This window comes from Rhinocladiella mackenziei (assembly GCF_000835555.1).
Source record: "Rhinocladiella mackenziei CBS 650.93 unplaced genomic scaffold supercont1.8, whole genome shotgun sequence".
Lineage (NCBI taxonomy): Eukaryota > Fungi > Ascomycota > Eurotiomycetes > Chaetothyriales > Herpotrichiellaceae > Rhinocladiella > Rhinocladiella mackenziei.
The window spans coordinates 424545-447026 of record NW_013550597.1 but is presented as its reverse complement, the minus strand read 5'-3'; the positions used below and the strand labels follow the sequence as shown (position 1 = coordinate 447026).

General features: G+C 50.6%; 9 protein-coding genes across 9 annotated transcripts; 5 read left to right on the top strand and 4 right to left on the bottom strand.

Annotated features, from left to right (window-relative positions):
- Nucleotides 1-290: 290 nt before the first annotated feature.
- Z518_09771 (uncharacterized protein) lies at nt 291-4086 on the bottom strand (the record flags this gene model as incomplete). The annotated part of the gene is made up of 2 exons (XM_013412388.1): nt 291-1216; nt 1266-4086. 2 exons carry the CDS (start codon nt 4084-4086, stop codon nt 291-293), a joined length of 3747 nt encoding a protein of 1248 aa, XP_013267842.1.
- A 1029-nt stretch (nt 4087-5115) lies between these two features.
- Nucleotides 5116-8814, top strand: Z518_09770 (uncharacterized protein; the record flags this gene model as incomplete). The annotated part of the gene is made up of 1 exon (XM_013412387.1): nt 5116-8814. The coding sequence occupies one exon, from the start codon at nt 5116-5118 to the stop codon at nt 8812-8814; it is 3699 nt and encodes a 1232-aa protein (XP_013267841.1).
- A 1107-nt stretch (nt 8815-9921) lies between these two features.
- On the bottom strand, nt 9922-10977 carry Z518_09769 (uncharacterized protein; the record flags this gene model as incomplete). Its single annotated transcript, XM_013412386.1, has 1 exon — nt 9922-10977. One exon carries the CDS (start codon nt 10975-10977, stop codon nt 9922-9924), a length of 1056 nt encoding a protein of 351 aa, XP_013267840.1.
- A 399-nt stretch (nt 10978-11376) lies between these two features.
- On the top strand, nt 11377-12507 carry Z518_09768 (uncharacterized protein; the record flags this gene model as incomplete). The annotated part of the gene is made up of 1 exon (XM_013412385.1): nt 11377-12507. The coding sequence occupies one exon, from the start codon at nt 11377-11379 to the stop codon at nt 12505-12507; it is 1131 nt and encodes a 376-aa protein (XP_013267839.1).
- A 559-nt stretch (nt 12508-13066) lies between these two features.
- Z518_09767 (uncharacterized protein) lies at nt 13067-13609 on the top strand (the record flags this gene model as incomplete). Its single annotated transcript, XM_013412384.1, has 1 exon — nt 13067-13609. One exon carries the CDS (start codon nt 13067-13069, stop codon nt 13607-13609), a length of 543 nt encoding a protein of 180 aa, XP_013267838.1.
- Nucleotides 13610-13835: 226 nt separating this feature from the next.
- On the bottom strand, nt 13836-15435 carry Z518_09766 (serine hydroxymethyltransferase, cytosolic; the record flags this gene model as incomplete). The annotated part of the gene is made up of 4 exons (XM_013412383.1): nt 13836-14799; nt 14857-15221; nt 15283-15333; nt 15385-15435. 4 exons carry the CDS (start codon nt 15433-15435, stop codon nt 13836-13838), a joined length of 1431 nt encoding a protein of 476 aa, XP_013267837.1.
- Nucleotides 15436-15724: 289 nt separating this feature from the next.
- Nucleotides 15725-16783, bottom strand: Z518_09765 (uncharacterized protein; the record flags this gene model as incomplete). The annotated part of the gene is made up of 1 exon (XM_013412382.1): nt 15725-16783. One exon carries the CDS (start codon nt 16781-16783, stop codon nt 15725-15727), a length of 1059 nt encoding a protein of 352 aa, XP_013267836.1.
- Nucleotides 16784-17013: 230 nt separating this feature from the next.
- Z518_09764 (uncharacterized protein) lies at nt 17014-19008 on the top strand (the record flags this gene model as incomplete). The annotated part of the gene is made up of 3 exons (XM_013412381.1): nt 17014-17023; nt 17085-17383; nt 17431-19008. 3 exons carry the CDS (start codon nt 17014-17016, stop codon nt 19006-19008), a joined length of 1887 nt encoding a protein of 628 aa, XP_013267835.1.
- A 938-nt stretch (nt 19009-19946) lies between these two features.
- On the top strand, nt 19947-21733 carry Z518_09763 (uncharacterized protein; the record flags this gene model as incomplete). Its single annotated transcript, XM_013412380.1, has 2 exons — nt 19947-19958; nt 20150-21733. 2 exons carry the CDS (start codon nt 19947-19949, stop codon nt 21731-21733), a joined length of 1596 nt encoding a protein of 531 aa, XP_013267834.1.
- Nucleotides 21734-22482: the final 749 nt, after the last annotated feature.

Here is a 22482-nt window from a genome sequence, read left to right as displayed (position 1 = left end):
CTGGCATATTGAGTATGATATCAATACCTGGATCAGTGATGAACGGTAAAAGGCAAAAACATGATCAAGATGAAATCAACTTGCCAGTCTGATTACTCACCACTTCCGCCATCCCGCCATCCTCCTTCAAAAGCCGGAATTGAAAGAAATAGTAGAATCTGCGTAGAAAAGAGACCGGGTCAATGCAATTCGAAACTTGGGGATTGGTGTAATTTTGTTGCAAGATCTTTGTTTCTCGTACATGCTAAGGTATCTAGCGACATTAATGTCATAATATTCCCTTTTTGTCGTCAAATTTCATTCCCGTCGTCGTTCATATAATTCCGGTCTCCAGCTTTTGCCTTTTTGCGTGAAGAGGAGCTCATCAAGTCGAATAGGCGATTCTTTGATGGGCCATCACGACTACTCGGCAATGCTCTCGATCGTGCCTCTTCGATCATATCGACTGAGGCTGTTGATGAATTGGTTGAATCTGTCAGTGCTCGAGCTTCTGTTGCTCGATGTGGAAATGGAATGCGTCTGTCCCAAGCAGCCGATGCTGAACTCGAAGGCGTTGTATCTCCTTCGCCGATTATTGGGGATATCTCGGCGTTTTTGTAGTCCATATCTACCATGGAGTCTGCTGTTTGTGGCAATGCGGTAATTTCCGTATCCGCATGAGATCTCATGGGCTGCCCCTCCAACGGATTGCTGGGTGATAGATTCTTCTGCTGGTCTGTGAGCAAGCGCTCCCAAGTGGATTCTGAATTCTCGTCTGGTCGCTCGGCTTGCTCTGCGGCCTTGAAGCACTCCCTGCTCTTTCGACCCAGGTTCACGCAGAGAGAATGAAAGGCATGGATAACTTCGTCATCGGTTGCCTCACTGATATTTTCTGGGGCATGAGCAACCCATAGATCAACAAGTTGCGCCAATAATTTTGCATGATCGAGGAGAAAAGGGAGACTTGGTAAGCCCTCTCGCGATAAAGGCGGCAGGCGGTTTCGTATCTGATTTGCCGCGGCAAATTGAGGCTCGAGGCTTGCTGAAGCAGTTTGAGACGCACTGACAGCACAGATTTCATCGATGAAACCCTTGAATTCATGAGTTGAAGCGGCCAGAAAGCTGTTCATACGCGCCATCCAGGGTTCCTTAGTCCCAAATCTGGCTGTGTTTGCAAGAACATTGAGCGACTTGGCAATCAGAGTGAAGGTCCTTTTGGTGCGGTCTGGTGGGTGGTCTATTCAATTGATTAGTTTAAATTCAAGAGTTTGTCCAAAGAAACTTACCCCGAATTAAGCCAAAAAGCTTTGGGTTCAGAATCGCAGGGCAAAAGAAACGAAGAAAGAGAAAGCAAGACACGCTAGTGTACTTGACGGTTCGAATAAAGGATCCATACCGGTCCTCGGCGCAGGACCGAACGTGGCGCAAGATAAGACGCAGTTCCATCGGACAGCGGGATGCTGAAATGTATATGGACTTCCAAATGGCGCCGGTAATGTACAAAAGGTTCGCCCAGTTCCTGTCAAGTTGTTCCTGTGACCTGGCCCTGTTTGGATCCACCTCACAATCGGGGTCCTTCTCAATGATTTTGCGAAGATTTTCGCCTAGGACACCCTCCATGTACTCCTTTCCTAGTCTTCGCATATGAGCGTCGAGCGCTTTGGTCACAAGCGAATTCCCGCGGAAAAGGAGATTGGCTTCCATCGTGGCCGATCGACTCAGGTCTCGGACAAGAAGCTCTCTTTGCTCGGCTGATTCATATGAGTCGTTCGAATGTATCCGACCACTGAATCTCATCCGCATCGCCGGGGTTTCTTTATAAATTCCATCAATTTCTTCCTCGACGAGATTGCTGAGCCAGTCGCTAGCTGTACCAGAAGCCTGAAAAATATCCAAAAAAATATCAGATAGTTGTCGCAGGTCAGGTCCAAGCAACTGAGCTATCTGAGTCGTCAAGCCATTCGAGAAGCTTTGCAGAAGTGACGATAGTTCTTTGTACTCTTCTTCCATCAATATCACGGTTTCTTGCAGCACCAGCTTAGCCAAGAGTGTCCCGACCGAGTGATCGTTGTTGTCCAGCAGGGGCCACCATTTCTCGAGTGTGCCGCTATGCTCCAACTCGTCTATCGGGACGTCGACTCTTCCAAATACCGGGTCATGAGAAGAAATCTCCAGCCCGCCCAAACCCGAGAGGTATCCAGCATCAGCAGAGATATCGTATAAGCCGTCAGCCACCATGGTCCACTCTTTTTCAGCAGGATTTCCCAGTTTCACCGCAATCGTAATTTTCGACAGAGGAGCTGGTATATCTTCTAGATTGAATTCTTCTGCCCAGAAGGTCGATGACACACTAGGCTTTGTGGAGGTTCGGGCACGCAAGTCCTTGCCTAGTATAACTTCCGCATAAACACTTTCTTTTCCCTGGTCTCCTTTGCTAGATTTGCCCTTTGCCTTGCTGTGTTCGTAAGGCTCCTTGGGAGCAAAGCGTTGGGAAAATTTTGCTTCCGTTATTTTGACGGACAATGAACGTTCGATACGGAACATTCCCTGGGTCGGTTGTTCCCTTTCATTTCGAGCATCGTTATGTGAAAAGTTTTGGGGTTCCTCGGGATTAGGTTGTTCTGGCCCATACAGCTCTGGGACGGTGAGAGCCCGAAGGAGAACATACCACGCCTCGAGAGCCACGTTGGATTCGAGGCACAACACCATTGGCCGTGACAATCTTACTAGTGGAGCTTGTACGCGATACTGAGGATAAATGGCGAGACAATGGGGCATTCGAAGGACGCTTTCGTCAAGTCTTTGGACAGCACAGCGTGAGAGTTGGGACAATGGCGTCACTGAAAGTACCTGAGAATCAACATCTCCGAGCAGACGGAAAGTACCGTTCTCATGTACGGTGCAACTCACTCTGCGCCAAAGGTAGTTCTCCTCAGTCATTGATCGACCAATGGTACTGGGAGAGGACGCCAATTGAGAGCCCGAGGGCAGGGGCCCGTCCCACAGAAGCATCTTCCCGACCTTGACAATGGCTGTGCTTTTCGGGTTCATCAGGTCCGAAATCCGTCTCTGGGTGACGGGCTTCTTGTCGATGGCGCTAGTCGGTTGAGGTTTTGTCATCTTATTGTGTACGCCCTTGGGCCTCAATGGTTGCCAGCAAAGTAAAGCCGCAAGCCAGGAATCAAATGTCTCGGGAACCGGTGGCCGAAGTTGGTAACCGGTTCCTGAAGAAGCAATCAACACGCTCAAGTAAGTGCTTTGAGTTTCATGGTCATAATGAGTCCTGACGGTGCAGCCTCGGAGATCCGGTATCAATGTTTTGGATTGTGAGACCTCACCCTTGGTTTGACACACAAGGCTTCCAGGCGCCACGTTGATTGCGCAATAGCCCGAGGCCCACGCTGTCGTGTGTAAGGGTCTGAAAAATAGAATGCCATGCATTCGGCCACAGGTGGTTTTCATCAGATGAAGGATTTTGGCTGAATCAATGTCAAGCAGTTTGGGTGAGCGGAGGCTCTGTGCGCTCACAGTAAACATATCCACTGGAGAAAAAGGCCGCCGTGGAGTTCTGGGAGGGTTGCGAGGGTCGGCTTGGTCTAATATCTCGGGACTATGAACCACCGAAGGAAAGCCAATAGACCCGTAAGCCTCATCGGGACGTTGGACTTGAGCTGGGCCCGTTGTTATAGAGCCCAGTCTTTTGCGGGTTTTAGAAAACAAAGAGCCGGGCGAGGTATCCGAGACAGGCTCCTCCTTGGTGCCAGCTCTTGTTTGAGCTCTCCGTCTCCTTCTCTCGACTGTACTCTCCTCATCGGTGTTGGACACTGACACAAAAGTCTCCCGTCGTCGTTGTGAACTATTCGTTCGAGACGCCTGTTGGACCGGCGAGTGAATCTGCGTAGCATCGAAAGAATCATTGCGAAAAGTGGTGTAAATTGTTGAATCTGGCGTTACTGCGCGGATGGTCGACTGCTCTGGCTCTTCAAATATTTTGCCATGTCTATCCTGAGAAGAGGCTTGCCGGCTCGACCGCCGTTGAACACGCTGTGTCCGTGACCTGGTGTGTGTGTTGATGCCCCTGGGGTCATCCCGCTCGGTTGACTTCATTTTCTTATGTGGACGGGGGAACCCGCCAGGTGGAGTGGGAGCAGCGGTTGGACTCCGGTTGAGCTTTCCCTATCACCAATCGCGATCTCTTAGGCGGGATGCAGCATGCGCATCACTGTCCTTTCCCAGCTTCCTTCGACAGGATCGAGTCCAAAGGAAATCTGAGCAGCCAGGCATTTGCGCGAGGGGGCTCGATAGGGATCAAACGAGGGCGAATGTCCCTTGAAAAGGGGTTCTCGAGGCGCAATGGGTGTGTCAGCGCGACATAGAGAATGCCAGGAATCCGAGAAGCGTCAATTGGAGGGTTCGATCTCAAAAAGAAACGACGGAGTGGATTTTGGAAGCCGAAAAATCGAATGCGACAGGAGGGGATTTGTTCAATACGACGTTTCACCCGGTCGATAGATGTGGCAACGAGTGGTGAGCTGGATCGAACATGGGATGCATTCGAATGAGAAATTGCAAAGCCTTATGCCGGAACGTGTGATGCGACGGTCAAGGACCAAAGGTTGTGCGCCGCTCGCAAAGGAGTGTTATGCAGTGCCAATTGGAGGTCGATCGAAGGTGAATTGGGTTGTGGAGGAGAAAGGACGGGAATACAGCCAGCAGCATCGGTAATTCAAAAAGGAGGGCCGGGCCTTGTAATGAGTGGCAAGAAGCTGTGCAGAACGTATTTCAGCTTTTCGGGTAGGGTTCCAGTGTTGGTTTTGCTTTGCTGCTTAAAGTCCCTCTAAAGCCCTGCTAAACACCAGCTAACGGGCTCTATCAAACCTACTTTGGGCTAGAGAAAATTCCAGTTTTAACCGACGGGAGTATGCCTTATTGGGCTAGATAAGTTTTGCGCAGTAAATGGAAGGTCGGGCGCCAAGCTTTCAGCGAAGGTCACATGACTCTGCACTTGTAATGACAAATCCATCGCCTTTATCAAAAGTGTACGAGTAACAACTTCCCCAGATGATCTAAAACATCCCCTTCCTCTCTTCTCTTCCTCGAATCTTTACTAGTGATCAAGTCGTCTCGACTTTCGACATGTCGGACGGTAAGTACACAACCGAGCCCTCCTTTCATCATCGACTGACCACTTCTCAAGCCGACTTCGACACCATCCGCCGCTTGCAGGCAGAGCGCAATGCTCAATCTGCCAGCAAGAAAGGTTCCAAGACCTTCGATCCATCCAGTCAACGCACTGACTCATCCACCAAGGCGTCTTTGACTGAGAATTTCGATACCACTCTCTACGACCGTGATGGCGCCGACAAGTTCGCCGGATATCACACATCCCTCCCCGTCGAGGGCGACGACGAAGAAATGCCCGATGCAGACTCAAGCAGAAGGCTGATTGGACAATACACCGCTACAAAGGATCAAATGAGCGAATTCGCTCGTGGAAATGGGGTGGAGGAAGAGGACATCTTGCTGGGGCGTGAGAAATCGGCCAGAATTGCTGATCGTGAGACTGATTACCAAAAGCAAAGATTTGATCGAGGCCCGCTTACCCCCACGAGAGCCGATCCCTTCGCAGCAAATAAGCATGCGGGTGTCACAGAAGGTTCTACCTATCGCGAAGTCATGCAACTACAGGAGCTTGAGCGAGAGGAAGAACGGGTCAAAAAGCTGATTGCTGAAAAACGGGCCAATGGAGACGCTGTGGTCGAGCATAAACCCACCCTCAAAGAAGAGGCTGATAAGGAGAATGCCGATGCTGGCTCAACGGTGGAAGCTACCGGGCGCAAGCGGAAGAAGAGATGGGATGTCTCCGGTGAGCCCACTCCCGCGGCAGACGCCGCCGATGCAAAGAAGCGTTCAAGATGGGATCAGGCGCCTGGTCCAGAAGGAGCCGCTGCGCCAACAAAGCGCTCCAGATGGGATCAAGCACCAGCATTGGGCGCTGTGACCCCAATCGGTAGCGCTGGCCTTGCTACACCCGCGCACCCGTCACAAATGGCCACTGTAAGCTTCGGGACCGACATTTCCAGCCGAAATGCTCCTTGGTCGGATGAAGAACTCGATATGATGCTCCCTACGGAGGGCTATACGATCCTCGAGCCCCCTCCTGGGTATGCTCCCATCCGACCAATTGCCCGAAAAGTTGTCCCCACTCCGGCAGCATCGACCAGTTCGGCCGGCATTGGTGGCTTTATGATGCAAGAACCAGAGAATCCGAGAATGATGGGCAAACAGTTACCCACTGAGATCCCGGGTGTGGGTGATCTCCAATTTTTCAAGGCTGAAGATATGGCCTATTTCGGGAAACTGGTTGATGGAACTGATGAAAACGCCATGTCGGTCGAAGAATTGAAAGAGCGGAAAATCATGCGTCTATTGCTCAAAGTCAAAAACGGCACGCCGCCAATGCGAAAAACAGCTTTGCGACAATTAACTGACAACGCACGACAATTTGGAGCCGGACCACTATTCAACCAAATTTTGCCCTTGCTTATGGAGAAAACTCTAGAAGACCAAGAAAGACATCTGCTCGTCAAGGTCATCGATCGTGTTCTTTACAAGCTTGACGATTTAATCAGACCTTATGTTCATAAAATCTTGGTCGTCATCGAACCTCTTCTCATTGACCAAGACTATTATGCCCGCGTCGAAGGTCGGGAAATTATCTCAAATCTGAGTAAAGCGGCGGGACTAGCTCATATGATCAGCACCATGCGACCTGATATCGACCATGTGGACGAGTACGTCCGCAACACAACGGCAAGAGCCTTCGCTGTAGTGGCTTCAGCATTGGGCATTCCCGCCCTACTACCTTTCTTACGTGCAGTGTGTCGAAGCAAAAAGTCATGGCAAGCCAGACACACTGGCGTCAAGATCGTCCAGCAAATTCCTATTCTCATGGGTTGTGCCGTTTTACCGCATCTGAAGGGTCTGGTTGATTGTATTGCAGACAATCTCAGTGATGAACAGGCCAAAGTAAGAACGGTGACCTCCTTGGCCATTGCCGCGCTCGCAGAAGCCGCTAATCCTTATGGTATCGAGAGCTTCGATGACATTCTCAACCCACTTTGGACAGGCGCTCGAAAGCAACGTGGGAAAGGATTGGCCGGATTCCTGAAGGCGGTGGGTTACATTATCCCACTCATGGACGAGGAATATGCCAACTACTACACCAGCCAGATTATGGAAATTCTCCTTCGGGAGTTTGCATCTCCTGATGAAGAAATGAAGAAAGTGGTCCTGAAAGTTATCTCGCAGTGCGCAGGCACGGATGGCGTGACTGCCGGGTACTTGAAGGAACATGTCTTGCAAGAATTCTTCAAGAGCTTCTGGGTCCGACGGATGGCACTGGACAAAAGAAATTACCGACAGGTTGTGGAGACAACCGTTGACCTTGGCCAGAAAGTCGGGGTTAGTGAAATCGTGGAACGCATTGTCAACAATCTCAAGGACGAGAGCGAAGCCTATCGTAAAATGACTGTGGAAACCATCGAGAAGGTGATTGCCTCGCTGGGTGCAGCAGATATTGGCGAGCGCTTGGAGGAACGGCTGGTGGATGGCATCCTCCATGCTTTCCAGGAACAAAGCATTGAGGATATTGTCATGCTCAACGGGTTTGGGACCGTGGTCAATGCTCTCGGCACGCGTTGCAAACCCTATCTCCCACAAATCGTTAGCACCATCTTATGGCGGCTGAACAACAAATCTGCCACTGTCCGACAGCAGGCTGCCGACCTCATTTCTCGGATTGCCATGGTCATGAAGCAATGCGGTGAAGATGCCTTGATGGGTAAACTGGGCGTGGTTCTCTATGAATACCTTGGTGAGGAATATCCCGAAGTGCTGGGCTCTATTCTGGGAGCGCTCCGTTCCATTGTGACAGTGGTGGGCATCAACCAAATGCAACCACCAATTAAAGATCTCCTGCCTCGACTGACTCCCATCCTGAGGAATCGCCACGAAAAAGTTCAGGAGAACACCATTGACTTGGTGGGTCGAATTGCGGACCGTGGTCCAGAATCTGTCAATGCTAGGGAATGGATGAGAATTTGCTTCGAGCTGCTCGACATGCTCAAAGCCCATAAAAAGGGTATCCGCCGTGCCGCAAACAATACCTTTGGCTTCATTGCCAAAGCCATTGGTCCGCAAGACGTGCTAGCTACTCTACTCAACAACCTACGTGTCCAGGAACGACAGTCGAGGGTCTGCACAGCTGTGGCCATTGGAATCGTCGCCGAAACTTGTGCGCCCTTCACTGTACTGCCGGCTCTCATGAATGAGTACCGCGTTCCCGAACTCAACGTGCAAAATGGAGTGTTGAAGTCGCTGTCTTTCCTCTTCGAGTATATTGGCGAAATGGCCAAAGACTACGTTTACGCCGTTACACCTCTCCTCGAAGATGCCCTCATCGACCGCGATCAAGTCCACCGTCAAACGGCAGCAAGTGTTGTCAAGCACGTCGCACTCGGCGTTGTTGGACTGGGTTGTGAAGACGCCATGGTCCACCTCCTCAATCTGCTGTATCCGAATCTATTCGAAACGAGTCCACACGTCATCGATCGAATCATAGAAGCCATCGAGGCCATTCGTATGGCCGTTGGCACGGGCATCGTGATGAACTATGTCTGGGCTGGCCTTTTCCACCCGGCGCGCAAAGTCCGCACTCCTTACTGGAGATTGTACAATGATGCATATGTCCACAGTGCCGACAGCATGGTTCCCTATTATCCTAACATGAAGGACGAGGGCCTCCCGAGAGACGAGTTATTCATCACACTATGAATAGTTGTGATGGCAGGGGTGGATGACGAATGAACAACATCGGCAAGGTTGAAAATGCGGTGAAATAAAAAAGGGAGCTAGCTGATGACGGGCTTCACGGATGATTGAAGTTCAATGTTATGTTCAAAAGCTTTTTCTTCAACTGTATTGAGATGGTTAGAATTTTGGCAAAGCAATTTGCACTTTTTCAACCAATGTTCGAACATTTCTGCCATCCAGTTTCAAGCTTCTGCGGACTTGTCGTCGAAGAATTGTGTAGTTTTCTTGTCGTGTTCATTGTGCTGTTGCATGACCTTCGAAATAGGCATTCTTTTGGACGTATATTGAGGCCGTCATTTCAAATTCAGACCCAAGAAACCTCTCATCCATCTTCCTCGTCCACGATCCTGCCAGCTTTGGAATTGAGGAATTTATTTCTGCCGAGACCATTGTCAGTGCCGTTTTCGGATGCCAGCACCTCAACCTGCCGGCACTTGCCAGAGCGTAGGGGGAAATAGTCACCTCTTCTCAGCCCAGTCTATGAGCAAGTACGCCCCGACGAACGGCGGCACAACGTACCAAAATTGAGCCTTGCAGCGACGGAACGTGTTGAAGATGGCATTATGGAAGGCGTGAACCATTGGATTTTGACGATTTGGAGACAATACATATGTCACCACGCCCTTTTGCTGTGGTATGTCCCTGTGGCCCCAGCAGTAGACTGGGCGACTGAGGGTTGATGAGTATTAGTCATGGCACCGTGTTGGAGAGGGCCTTAGCATGTTTGGAGGAGACGTACTGGCCGCGAGGAAGGTCCTGATTGTGTTCCATGATTGCTAGTCCCAGTTACGGCGAGATCGAATGACAAAATGAATGACGAAGGGAGCGGCGAGAGGTTAAGAGATGTAACAAGAAGTCTTGAGATGCGAGCACATGGTAGTCGAGTCTTTATGTTTTTTTTTTTAAGGTGATTATTGATAGAAATGTACCGTGCTTCAGTTGTATCAGGGCCTCGCACGCCTTGCGGAACTTAAGCCATATAGGGAGAGTGGAGTTTTGGTGGTACAACTGGCAAGACCCTCCAGGTTGGATTGGCTAGAAACTGGACCTGCATTGTTCGCAGAGGCTTCACGCCTTTGATTGGGCGTCTGCGGCAGCCTTGCCGAAATGACCCACGAGAAGTAGACGCTGAAGGGCTCCATCGTGCTGTCTACGTGGCTCAGGTCCTCCACTCTCGATAAACTCGCACCAGGACATCAAATTAGACTCCTTGCTGCCGTGGGTAGCGACAGTAGCCTCCCAATCGCCTTCGGTGTTAGCTTCCCATAAGCCCGTTCTCGGGTCAAATGGCAGGGATTCGACCCCCGGACGATAGTAGCAGAATCCGTGTTGGAGAATATCCAAGAGGCACCCGACGGTGATTGTGCAGAAAAATGTTCTGCGGGCGGTTTCGGCGATGACCCATGCTTGCCATGCAGAAAGTTCGCTACTGAGAGTTTCGGGCAGAATTGAATGGAAGTGTTTGGTCCAGTCCGTGAAAAGATCGACCAAATCCTCGAAGTCTGAAGACATGACGGCTTTTCGGTTTCTTTCTAGAAAGGACGCCACCAAAATGGCAGCTAATTCGTGAAAGGCAGCCAAGAACTCAACGAATGATAGTTCTTGGATTTTTAAGGAGAGCAATCGCTGTCGCTCTGTCTCTAGGAGCCGGAATATGGTGGCCATATCCGGAGAAGAATTATCCCCTGTTTTTAAAAGAGGAACCGCTGAGTAACCCTTAGCAGCCGACAATACTTGAGCGTGAACAAAAGGGGTCGACTTGTGCTGGAATGTCAGAAGCGGTATGTTGTTTAAGTGCTCGGAAGCCAAAGTAAATGTTTCAAAATTAGATACCCGTGGCAGTCCGTGCCGTACGTCGAAGCCTTGCGGGGTATACAATTGAATTGCAAACATATGAGCGGAAGGCATCGAGTCAAATATGCAGGTGGAGAGAAGTTGTCGAAGATTTTCTTGATTTGCAGGCAGGCAGCTAGGGGCCACCGTCTGCGAATTCGACACTGGCTCGAGATCGTAAGTGCAGCTCAGGCCTTTTTCGGAGCACCGTGTGCATTGGGGCAGTTGAGGACGACATCGTCGTTTGGCGGCCGTACAGGCGTGACATGCCTTGCGTAATGATGGTGGCATTGGGTAGAACAATTCAAGAAAGCCTTCACGCCTTCATGCCATGCAAAGGAGGGCGACAGGGTCAATAGAGAAGGTGTCTTACACTTAGTAGAGTTTTGAGGAAGAGGTTGGCTTGGTTTGCGCCCATTTTTGACCGGGCGTCATAGCAAGGGCTTCACAGCACAGTGGGGTTAAGGTTAAAGAAAGTTTAATGTTCAAGGTTAGACCTGAACGGGTTTAGTTTCCGCCAGCCTTCAATTCAAGATTGCAGCCACGGCTTCGATCCAAGGGTTCTTCACGATGCTTCATATAGCCACAACCTAGGTAGCGCTCACGCATCGGTATTCGGGAGGCCACCTGGGATCCATCAAGTACCCACTGATACCTTGGGTTCCATGGATTTTACAACCCGTTTGGAAAATGAGTATTTCTCGCCGCAACTATAAGAACGACGACATTCCATCACAGCACGTCGATGCTTTTGAAGAGCTGCTCGCTTCACTTACGCGCATCAATACCTACAATCCTCCAGTCCAGACATGCTCCACTGGCTGGACTTTCCACGGCCTCTACAATGGCCCAACATCGATAGCATACCTGTTCTTCCGCTTATCGCAGCACTACCATGATCTGATGTTCAAAGGGCAATCCCTCCTGGACTGGGCCCAGGCTTACCTAGATCTGGGCGCGTTCGGACATCGGAGGGGCGTAGATTCCGGTCACTGTGGAATCGCAAATGAAGTCACGGCACAAATATCCATACGTGCGGTCATGGAGCAAGACTCCAGTCTGGTGCAGAAATTGTGTTCGTATGAGAGCACTGTTAATGATGGGTCAGGTTCCGATGAATGGTTGTACGGTCGATCAGGCTATCTGTACTTTTTGCGCTTAGCACGGTCAGGCTTTGAGAAGGATGCCAATGCCGCCAAGCTGATCGATTCAACCATCCAGAAAACGGTACAGCGAATTTTGGCCACCAAACAGCCTTGGAAATGGCATGACAAGGCATATCTTGGAGCAGCGCATGGAACTCTGGGAATCCTCTGCCAAGTGGTGCTGTCGTCACCTTCCAGCGCAGGCTCTATCGAACATATTCTCTCCCAAGTTCTTGGCACCCAGCTTTCAAGCGGCAATTTCCCCTCGTCCTTACCTGCGAGTTCCGACCGACTTGTTCAGTTCTGCCATGGAGGGCCCGGTGCAGTCCTGGCGTTGAGGTCGCTACGGCCCCACTTTCCCAGCTTACAAGGCAGAATTGACGCAGCCATTACCGCGGCACAAAGAGATATCTGGAAGCGTGGCGTTCTCACGAAACAACCTTGCTTATGTCACGGCATAGCGGGGAACGCCCTCGCTCTGGACGATGATGCAGAGTTTGAGCATCTGCTAGCATACATGTCGAGTGACACTCTTGAGAGTCGAGGTTGGTTGGATGAAGCGGGACGGGATGATGAGCTCGTCGGCCTTTATACTGGCGAAGCCGGCCGGGCGTGGGCTTGGGCTGTGGCTGACAGAGGACTGGAGAGGACTTGTATCGGATTTAACGATTTGTGAAGTGCATTTATAGTAGGATGTAATGCTCGCCACGCTTTATCGAGTGTGCAAAACGAGATGGTAAAATGCACATCTTGACCAATAATTTCCGCAAAACTGGCGGAAACCCAGATTCGACGTCTTCATAGACCAAAACCCGAACTTCCTGCTCAATGTTCAGTGCTCCGTATTGGAGCTCAAAGGCGTTGAATGGGCTGGTTTTTATCTGGTAACTTTGTTAGATTAGAAACGTTGAATTACAATCCAGAACCCCATAGCCCATCCTTGGGTTCAGAATCAACTGCTATGGGAGATCCCCAACACACTCCTGGGTTAGATCACCAAATGGGTTTTGGTCTGATGTTTGAAGTTGACCAGAAGTCTGCCAACTTAATTGATATGAATTGGTGAAGAGGCCATGTGAAAGTTTGATATCGGGGCATGGCGAGGCTGCGGATGCAAGGCTGAGTCCAAGGAACTTTCACTCCCATTCATTCTCCTTACCATTTTTCTTTGTAAATTCCACCTCTCGACTACTCGAATTTCTATAAAACTAGCTCACTGTAAAAATTCATTCCAGATGCCATCTGCTTCACCGCCTTCTCACCCGGACGTCCCACCGTTCCCATCACCCTCGACCTTCTCAATCCTACCCGACATCTACCTCCTCATTGCGCGTCTGAACATCCTCCAGACAGGCGGCGGACAACAAACCAGCCAAAACCCTCCCTCGTCCTCACAATCGCAGTCTCAACCCCAGACACAAGCTCAAACGCAACCGACTTCCCAACCTTCCGCAGCATCCACTTCCACTACGCCCACTCCGCACCTCCACACCGGCCCGCCCTTGGACCTCAAAGATCTGCCCGCGCAAGTGTATCCGATCAAACAGCGTCTCGCAAAAGCGCGAGCGGCAGTTTCGGCGCTCCCGGACGTGGAACGCAGCGTAGAAGAACAGGAAGCCGAAATCCGCGAGCTGGAGCGGACGGTCGCGCTGCTGAAGAGGCGATTGGGCAAATTAGGTGAGATCGCCACTGGAAAGCAGGAAGAGGGCGACGTTGTCATGGGGGGCACCAAGGGTGAAATATCGCATCTCAAGAACAGGTCTACCAAAGAACAATGAATTCAAAAGGACCAAGGGCAGCAGCGATTCTGATATTCGCGCGCGTAATACAGCAAGCGAGGTTTGATGCCCCGACAAGCATCATTGTGGACTTTTACGTCTCTGGTATCGTTGAAGATACAACATATTTTGGACCCAAGACCAGACCGTTGAAATCACCCATGTCCCACACCACCGGGCAAACCACCAAAACGCCGAATCCGTCGCACTACTCTCAGATGGTGCCTTACACAGGCAGAGGGAAACTGGAGGCCCATTCGGCAATCTCTTGCCTCAGCTTGAGGATTTCTGGCACCTTGTCGCTAGCGACTACGGCCTTGAAATCCTTCAACTTGTTCGCCTCTTTGGGCAACTCACCCTGGATTTTCTTGCACAGCTTGATGCTCTGGTCGATATATCGGGCGACACGCTTGAAGTCATCTTCACCGAAGCCACGAGACGTCATTGCGGGAGCACCAATGCGAATGCCGCAGGGCGTCAGGGCCGATTTATCTCCTGGGATGCTGTTCTTGTTGCAGGCGATGTTAATCTGCTCCAAGACGGCTTCGACGCGGGCGCCATCAAGATTTTGTGGCCGCAGGTCCAAGAGGACCATATGCGAGTCTGTCCCGTCGGCGACGAGCTTGTATCCTAGGTTCTTGAATTCAATTTCCAATGCCTTGGCGTTTTTGATCACTTGTTCTTGGTATGCACGGAACTCTGGCGTGGCAGCTTGCTTCAAAGCGACAGCCAGAGCAGTGATGGTATGGTTGTGAGGCCCACCCTGATGGCCGGGGAATACGGAGAAGTTAATGGGTCCTTCGAGGTCATACAGGACCTGTTTGCCAGTTTTGGCGTCGGTGCTGCGGACGCCCTTGCGGAAGAAGATCATGGCTCCACGAGGGCCACGGAGAGATTTGTGTGTGGTGGTTGTGACGACGTCGGCATGCTCAAAGGGGGAGGGGATGACTCCGGCAGCAATGAGTCCGGAGATGTGGGCCATATCAACAATAAGGTATGCTCCAACTTTGTCTGCGATTTGGCGCATACGAGCATAGTCAATCAAACGGCAGTATGCGGATGTTCCGGCCACAATGCACTTGGGTCGGTACATGAGGGCGTTCTCCTCGAGGCGATCATAGTCAATGATACCCGTCTCGAGATTGACACGGTAGGGGAATGTCTCGAAGTAAGTAGAGACAGCAGAGATCCTAACTTAAGGTCAACAGGGGATTCTTCCACGACTCTCTTTTTCAATTATTCCATACTTCTTCTGCGGCGTCTGATATCCATGGCTCAAATGTCCACCATGAGGCAGATCCAAACCCATCAACCTCTCATGAGGCCTCATGAGGGCCTGGTAGACCTGCAAATTCGCAGGACTACCACTCAAGCACTGGACATTGACTCCCCACTCTTCTGCGTCGAGGTTGAACGCCTTCAACGCTCTGGCCTGGCATGTGAGCTCCATAGCGTCGATATATTGATTTCCTCCGTAGTAACGTGCTCCAGGGTATCCTTCAGAGTATTTATTTGACATGGGAGAGCCTAGGGCATCGTAGACGGCGCGGGAAGTCACGTTCTCGGAGGCGATGAGGATGATGGATTCACGCTGGCGTTTGATTTCTTTCTTCTGGTGCACGCGAGGGTCAGTATAAGGCGAACTCTGAAGAAAATCTTGAGAGACGACAGACCATGATCTCCGCAATCTCCGGGTCAGACTCGACCAGGGACTTTTCGAGCATCTGGGATTTTGGTCAGCAATGGAAGATTTTGCAGGAAGTTTAAATGCTCACGTCCTTGTGAGCCTGGGAGAGAGCATAGCTAGGAGCAGTCGTGGAACCCATATCGGCACAAGCTGTTTATCTCACCACGAAGATTTAAGAGAATTTCAGAAAGGGCGGAAGAACAGTCATTGAAGAAAAGCCAAGGGCTTGACCCAGAACTTTTTTTTTGGGGGGGGGGGAAAATTGCGGGCGGAGAAATGTCGCGAGACGCTCAAATTTGCCCCGCGCTAGGGAAGACACGTCTACGGAGGAGTACAATCCCCGACAATGACATCCAAAATGGAACATTTGTATGGCATACGGCTTCAACTCAGCACAAAGGAAAAAATATCACCCGGGCTTGCTTCCTCTACAAGATATTCTCACCAACTAGCTTCCGCTTCTTTTTCTTCTTCTTCGCTGGAGAGACAACGGCGTCTGCGCCCCGCATCTTCTCCGGACTCTTTTCGTGGCCCAGGTCTCCCTTGACCTGCTTTAACTTTTTGGATTTTGGGCCGGGGGACATTTCCTCGATTTCGTCGGGAATTTGGAATGTATCTCTCATTTCCATGTCCCCAGAATATTCCGCGATCGCAGGAGCTCCGTATGGGACGTACCGCACTTTCAACCCTTCGGGCTGCTGCCGGACTGCCTTTGGTTCGCCATTTTTGGTTGCTGTAAAGACCAACGATATCCCTTCGTGGGACTGGGGCTTCTTGCTCATCTCACGCAAATGAAATGTCTTGTCGACCCTTCTCTGATTCGTGTAGGCCGTGTTTGTTTGCTGGGGGAAGAGGATCACTTCGTTCTTCGAGGCCGAGGCTTGCATGTTGTAGTCGACCCCGTTTCTCCTGAGAATTGGTTGGCCTTCCGCGGCCGCTTGAATGTCGAGGCCCTTGATAGACTCGATAGGTACTGTATCAGGCACTGATATATGCCAGATTTGCTTACCAGACAAGTCCTCCAAGAATGAGGCCAGGTCAGAGGCATAGTCAGATGCAGACAAGGTAGTTGGTTCGTACCCGGGCGGGGCTTTGAACGGCTTTGGAGCTATTTTTGTCATTGCATATGAGGCCGTCTTCGCCTTTTTCCTGGAAGGTTCAGCCCAGGGAGCTGGAGAAGATCGCTTTTGGCTCGAGCCGGAGCTTGTGACCGATTCGTTTTCTGAGCCATTTTGCCCGTCTTCCAGCATTGGCGATTCGTCCTCGTCCGAGTCTGCTGTTGATGCTGAATACAATTCCGGAGTTGGTGATTTTTTCTTCGAATTTGAGGTTTGGACTTTGGGTCCATTGGTCGTTTTTGAACGAGTAGCTCTCGACTTTGAGGTTGGGGTGTCTTGTTCGACAGGATGTTCGTCCTCATCACTTGAATCTTGAACTCTTTCTTCGCTTAGCTGGCTTTGTCTAGCGGTCACCTTGAATTTGGCCATGATTCTCTAGATACGATTGACAGGGAGTAGCGTTCAGTCGGCGCCTAGCAACAAATTCTGATGCAAGCGTGTTGTTGTGTGGCTTTCCGGATTTTAGAAGAATCCGCTGCAGGAACCACCAATAGCGGAACTTCCCGGCGCTAGTGGAATAACCTAAAAAGACTTCTCTCAAGAGCGAACGAAGAGATTTTTGCTGTTGCGTCGAACTCTGCTCTTTATGAATTTGTTTTATGCCGGCTAGTATGTGAAAAGCACTTCCCATAGGATACTGTATCCCGCTGCTGACGATCAATCATTCTAGATGGTAAAAGACTCAGTGCTGTCGCAAGACAACGCCGTCTGCGCGATGCACAATCAGCATCGACAACTCCAACGCCAGCATCTCCCGCCACTGCGTCGGAGAGAAACCTCGGCGAAAACGCTTCTGGTCAAAACGTCTCCGAGGAGGATGGAACTTTAGCTGTTGAGCAGCCCGGGGCTGTTGAGTTAAAGAATCAATTCGATGTATTGGTGAAAGCGTCAACCACCCATTTCAGATCTACTCGCGAGGTGGATCAATTGAGCGAGACATCTGTTAAGATCAGACTGTCTCGCGGTCAGGTATGCCACCATAGCAAGAACATCTCACACCATTCTGATGCCGTCAGAAATGTGTCCTACTGGGTACATGCACACTTTGGGTCAAGCAGGGGTCGATCTTCATTTACGGCGCCATAATCCATGCATCCACCACATTACATCGTATCTACGCACCAAGTAGTCATGCACTCCCATCGATTGAAGCAATGAGTGCGAAAGCCGAATTCCAGGTTGAATCTCTTGATGATGCAATTAGAGATCTTCCCTATATTGGAATTAGAGACTTATGGACCCCGTCTGGCGTTGAGCAAGCTGCTTTGACTTTCTACATATTGGGCCATTCTTTTGAACCAGACCCCAAAGCTCCAAAACGCCTTAAGGAGCTGGACCTTGACCCCTGGAAATTGGTGCTTTCAAATTTGTCTACCGCCGGGCCTTCCAAACCACATCCTCCAAGGATTCTACTATGTGGCAGACGCTCATCTGGACTTTCGACCTTTGTCCGATGCCTTCTCAATCGACTCCTGACGACACAGAGCTCGAGGCTAGTTGACTCTAATCACAGAGGTGCTGTCTTAGTTGATCTCGATGCAAATCTACCAGAGTTTGCTCCTCCGGGTTTAATCAGCCTTGTGCATGTTGTAAATCCGGCGTACGGGCCGCCATTCACACATGTACTTCCTGGAAAGGGATTGTCAAACCGGATTCTGAGAATGTATTTCCTCGGCGACTTGGATATCACGGAATTCTCTGATTGGCACATTGGTCGAGTCCATGAGATTCTCGACCATGTGAAGGCGCTCCGAAGCGAGTACAAGGATAGCCCCGTAATCGTGGTGGCCCCAAGGTGGGTGAACAGCATTGACCAGAAAGTCGCCAGCAAGCTATGGACGAAAATCTTGCCGACAGATATTGTTTGCATGGACTCGAGTCCAACATCACCGTATCTACAACCCTGGTCATCCTTTGCGGAGAAAGCGACATGCCAGATCTACCAACTTCCTTCGCATGCATTTGACAAAATTTCTCCTGTTCGAGAACATGAGCTTCAAATGCAGTCATACTTCCATCTGGTAGAGTCTCCGATAGACCGCCTCTTCTGGGATGAGACACCCATCTTGGCAGGAAACCAACAGAAATTAACACTTAGCTACGGGATGGATAATGCGGATGTTTGCGCAATCATCTTGCTTGGTGGTCAAGTTGCGCTCGAGGATACGTACGATGCTCTGGAAGGAAGCATTGTTGCTCTGACCGTGGTCAGATGTCAACCAAATAGAAGTTTGACGTTTGAGCACGAGGAGACCGACCACACCGACATAGTTAAGGAGAGTCTTAGCGACGAAACGAAGCTCCCTGGTGTACATAGAACGACAGAAGATCTTCCGAGGCTGCAAGGCGGTTGGCAATCCCCCTTTCCAACTTGTGCGACAGACTCCTATTGCATTGGCTTAGCAATCGTGACGAAGATCGATGTTACACAGCGACAGATCGCCCTTGTCACTGGACTAGACTCGCAGGAAGTTCAAGGGCAGATCCAGGGGAACCAAGTGGCACTGGTGTTGCACAAGGCAACTTCGGATGGAAGGTTCAAAACAGATTGGGCACGAAGGGAGATGTGGAATGGCGGCAAACGAGCAACATGATGCGAAGATGTCGGTTTCAGGATGAAAGATTTATGTACTGTAGATTCCGCACGAAGGGGAGCCAATGTTCCGAGCAAGTGGTGTGAGTGGATATCTCTGTTAGTGGGAAGCCGTACATAGGCTATAGGCCGAGGGAGGTCTAGCCACTGGGCGACGGGTGAGGCTAGGAGGCGACGATAAGGTGGCGTCGAATCGGCCAGTTCGCGGATGCACATTGCAGTTGATGGACGGATAACGAAGCTAAATGAGGTGGTGAAAGTAGCCGGTATACCCTGTTCCTCTAACTGCGGTAACTGCTTTGTAGTCCGTAGATTTATCGTGTTTGAGTTGGTATTACCCCATTCCTGATTGGACACGGCGGGAATCCATTGAAAGTGGCGGTCAGTCGAGAAGCCAAAGGGGAAAAGAGGTGAAGAATTGAAGAATACCGTAGGAAAAGCCACAGCCCGTTTTTTTACATCCTGGTCCCTACCAACCGTGTCTCTGACCGTCTACAACATTTTGCGCCGACTCTTCCCTCTATATCCTCTTCTTCTCACTACACACCAGCATATAGTCCACATCACTTTCAGCCGCCTCGCCTGCGCAAACAGTGTAATCGCCCTAATTTCACTCCTCGTCCTGTGTAATTGCCGGTCCCACCCTCCGCTATTCCGATCGAACCGTGGGTTGATGAGCCAACTTTTCCCTCCCTTCGCTTGAGCACACGAGCTCTCTTCCTTTTCTTCGCCTCCTTCTCCACGACTTTGAAACTCCCTCCGCAGCTGCGGTACCGTTGAGACAACCCAAATAATCCCTCTCGAGTTGTTGCTTGATCTGACGAGGCCCTTGATGGCACTCTGGGCTTCAGCCACCTACGTCGGCCTGCGCAACATGTACAACATCCGCCACAGACAGTAGCAGAGGGATTGTGGTTAAGAAGAAGAGGGCAACAAATCATGGACTTTACAGTAAGTTATATCGTCCTGCTTTGCGTGATCCATACGCTGGACTGTGCCTCTGTTCCTCGTTCATGATCCTTCGGTCTAATTGCGCTCTGGCCGCATGACATGTTGACGCTGACCGGACGTCTACAAACACCCGCATGACACCTGCGTGGTCCGGTATGTTTCAGTTAAACTAACATGTCTCTATAATATAGCTCGCGCTCACCCATTTTTGTGAGGCCCATGGCCCCAAGTCGGTTCTATGCACGCAAGTCCTCCCTTTGGACTGCGCGTTGTGTCTCCCGCCCTCGCCACCGTTGAGGGTCAGTTCATCCTCCGAGTCTCTCACCACCCAAGTCCACGACTCGTCCTTTGAATCAAACCATAATGTCCAGACGCCGTTTCCTCTACGCAAGACAGACACAAATCTCACCTTACCCACCGACTTCTCCGGCGCATCCACCACTGTAGATTCGGAGACCGAACCAGAAAGCCCCACCATCGAGAAACACCCTTTATTCCAGACGGTTGATCAAAAGCGAGAACTCCGTTCGCAGTGGCGCTATGGCCGATCACAAGGCGATACTTGTGCCAGCTGCAGCTTTAGTGTCCCAAAGGCCATAGCAGAAAAGCTGCCGGCGGGCGCGCCCGGCAGCAAGAAAGCAGCGGACGGTGAAAACAACATCAATCCCAGTGCCCCGGTACTGCGGTCTAGGGAATTCGTCTGCCTCCGTGACAGGAGACGGAATAGCAGCTATCATTCCGTCCAGGATTCTAAGCCCTCGTCTTATGGTTCTTCGGTGACATCATCCCATTCACACGCCTCCTCTCATACAAACTCACCGACACACTCCCATTCTGACAACTGCCACGACCACACACTTACTTATCTGACCGCCAAATCTCCTGACGATCCAGAAAGCTACGCGCGACTCCGAGCCTCAGTGATTCGGACACTGTCCTGTGAATTACTCCCGCGAGGCATGTCGGACGGTCCTTTCTGTTTCGGCGACTCCAACACAGGCTATACGATCGCCTATGTCTTCCGTCTCACTGATCCGAAAGCACGCGGTCGACGCCGCGCATATGCCTTTCTTGCTCTTGCAGGGAAAGACGCCAGCCGCGCGTTCCAAGCCTGCCCAATGCTCTGGGAAGCCTTCGCTAACATGGCCAAGGGTATTGAATCGGCGGCTCAGCGAAATCAAGAAAGACAACGACGAAAAGAAGAAAAAGAAGCGGAATCCACCGATGCGTCGAAGTCTGGTGCCAGGAATTACACGCCCGTTTCGTCGTTCCTTACCGCCCGCAATGTGGATCCGGATGGACATCCACGACGCGTGGGACATGCTGCCCCGCGAAGTCTTGCGGAAATTGTGGGCGATGAGAATATATTCACCTTCTTACATCAATACTTCGTTGCCATCTTGCGATGTCTAGGCGATCAATTTGGAGGACTGCCTCTGGCGGGGAAGCCGTCCGTCTATCAATCTGTTAGCGAAGAGTCACCGCGATTCTCCAAAACATCCGTTATCCGGGGCCAGGGGCATGTATCGGATCCTAGCCACTTCGAGAGTTTGCGCGATGATGATACTACGCCGAAACCGCAGATGTACGCAAAACAGCAAAGCCAGACGTGGCCGCACACGACAGCCTCCCCTATTACACAGTCTGTGTCAGTCCCGATGGAGAAAGATGAACTGGAAATTGCGAAGACGCGTGCGAATAAAGCGTTCAAGTTGAATCCGCAGTGTGCGCCATTGACGGTCAATGAGACCGCGCAGCGCCAGGTGGTCGTTTAGACGTAAAACCATGGCAACAACTTGAACCTAATTTTGGGCTTCTAGGTTGTGACTTGGAAGGGAAGCAGGGATGAATGAATAATGATCACCACCGCAAACATCGCATTCATACCATTGTACGCACAGAATGCAACTTACAACTCTCGAGTGCTCGAGTCGAATACCGATTCATACAAGAGAATTGAGTACGATACGGAACGGGTCGAATGGTGGCACTTTGCGTTTACTTCCGACAACGGATGTCTTGCTACCGTCTCTTTCCACATTAGTGATTGATACCACAATATGTCGAGCGAATGACTTAAGCTACATCCACTCAAGCCGATGTGCATGAGTGGGTCGGCAATAGAAAGGCAAATGCTGGGAGGGAAACTATTTTGGAACGCGATGCCATGGACGAGATATGTTGCTTCTGACGGTAGACGAGTTGGAAGGTGGCATTGTATTTTTGAGTTTGGCTACGGGGATGTAGCCTCATTTGTTGCTTTGATACCAACTAGGCGAATTGATTTGAGATGATAACGAATAGTCTTCCGTCGTTCCGTTCGTTGAGTCGTACATCGCTGAGCTCATATCATAAGAAAATTTACGAGAGGAAAAGAAACCACTTTTGGATACCCGATCGGGTCCTTGGTCCAAGTAGACAATATGTGTTTGTACTTTATGTAAACTAATTGTCGTCTTTCTCAACTCTCTCCAGGTATTTGTTCAAATGAGTGTGTTCCCATCGTACGAGCAACGTTATCAGT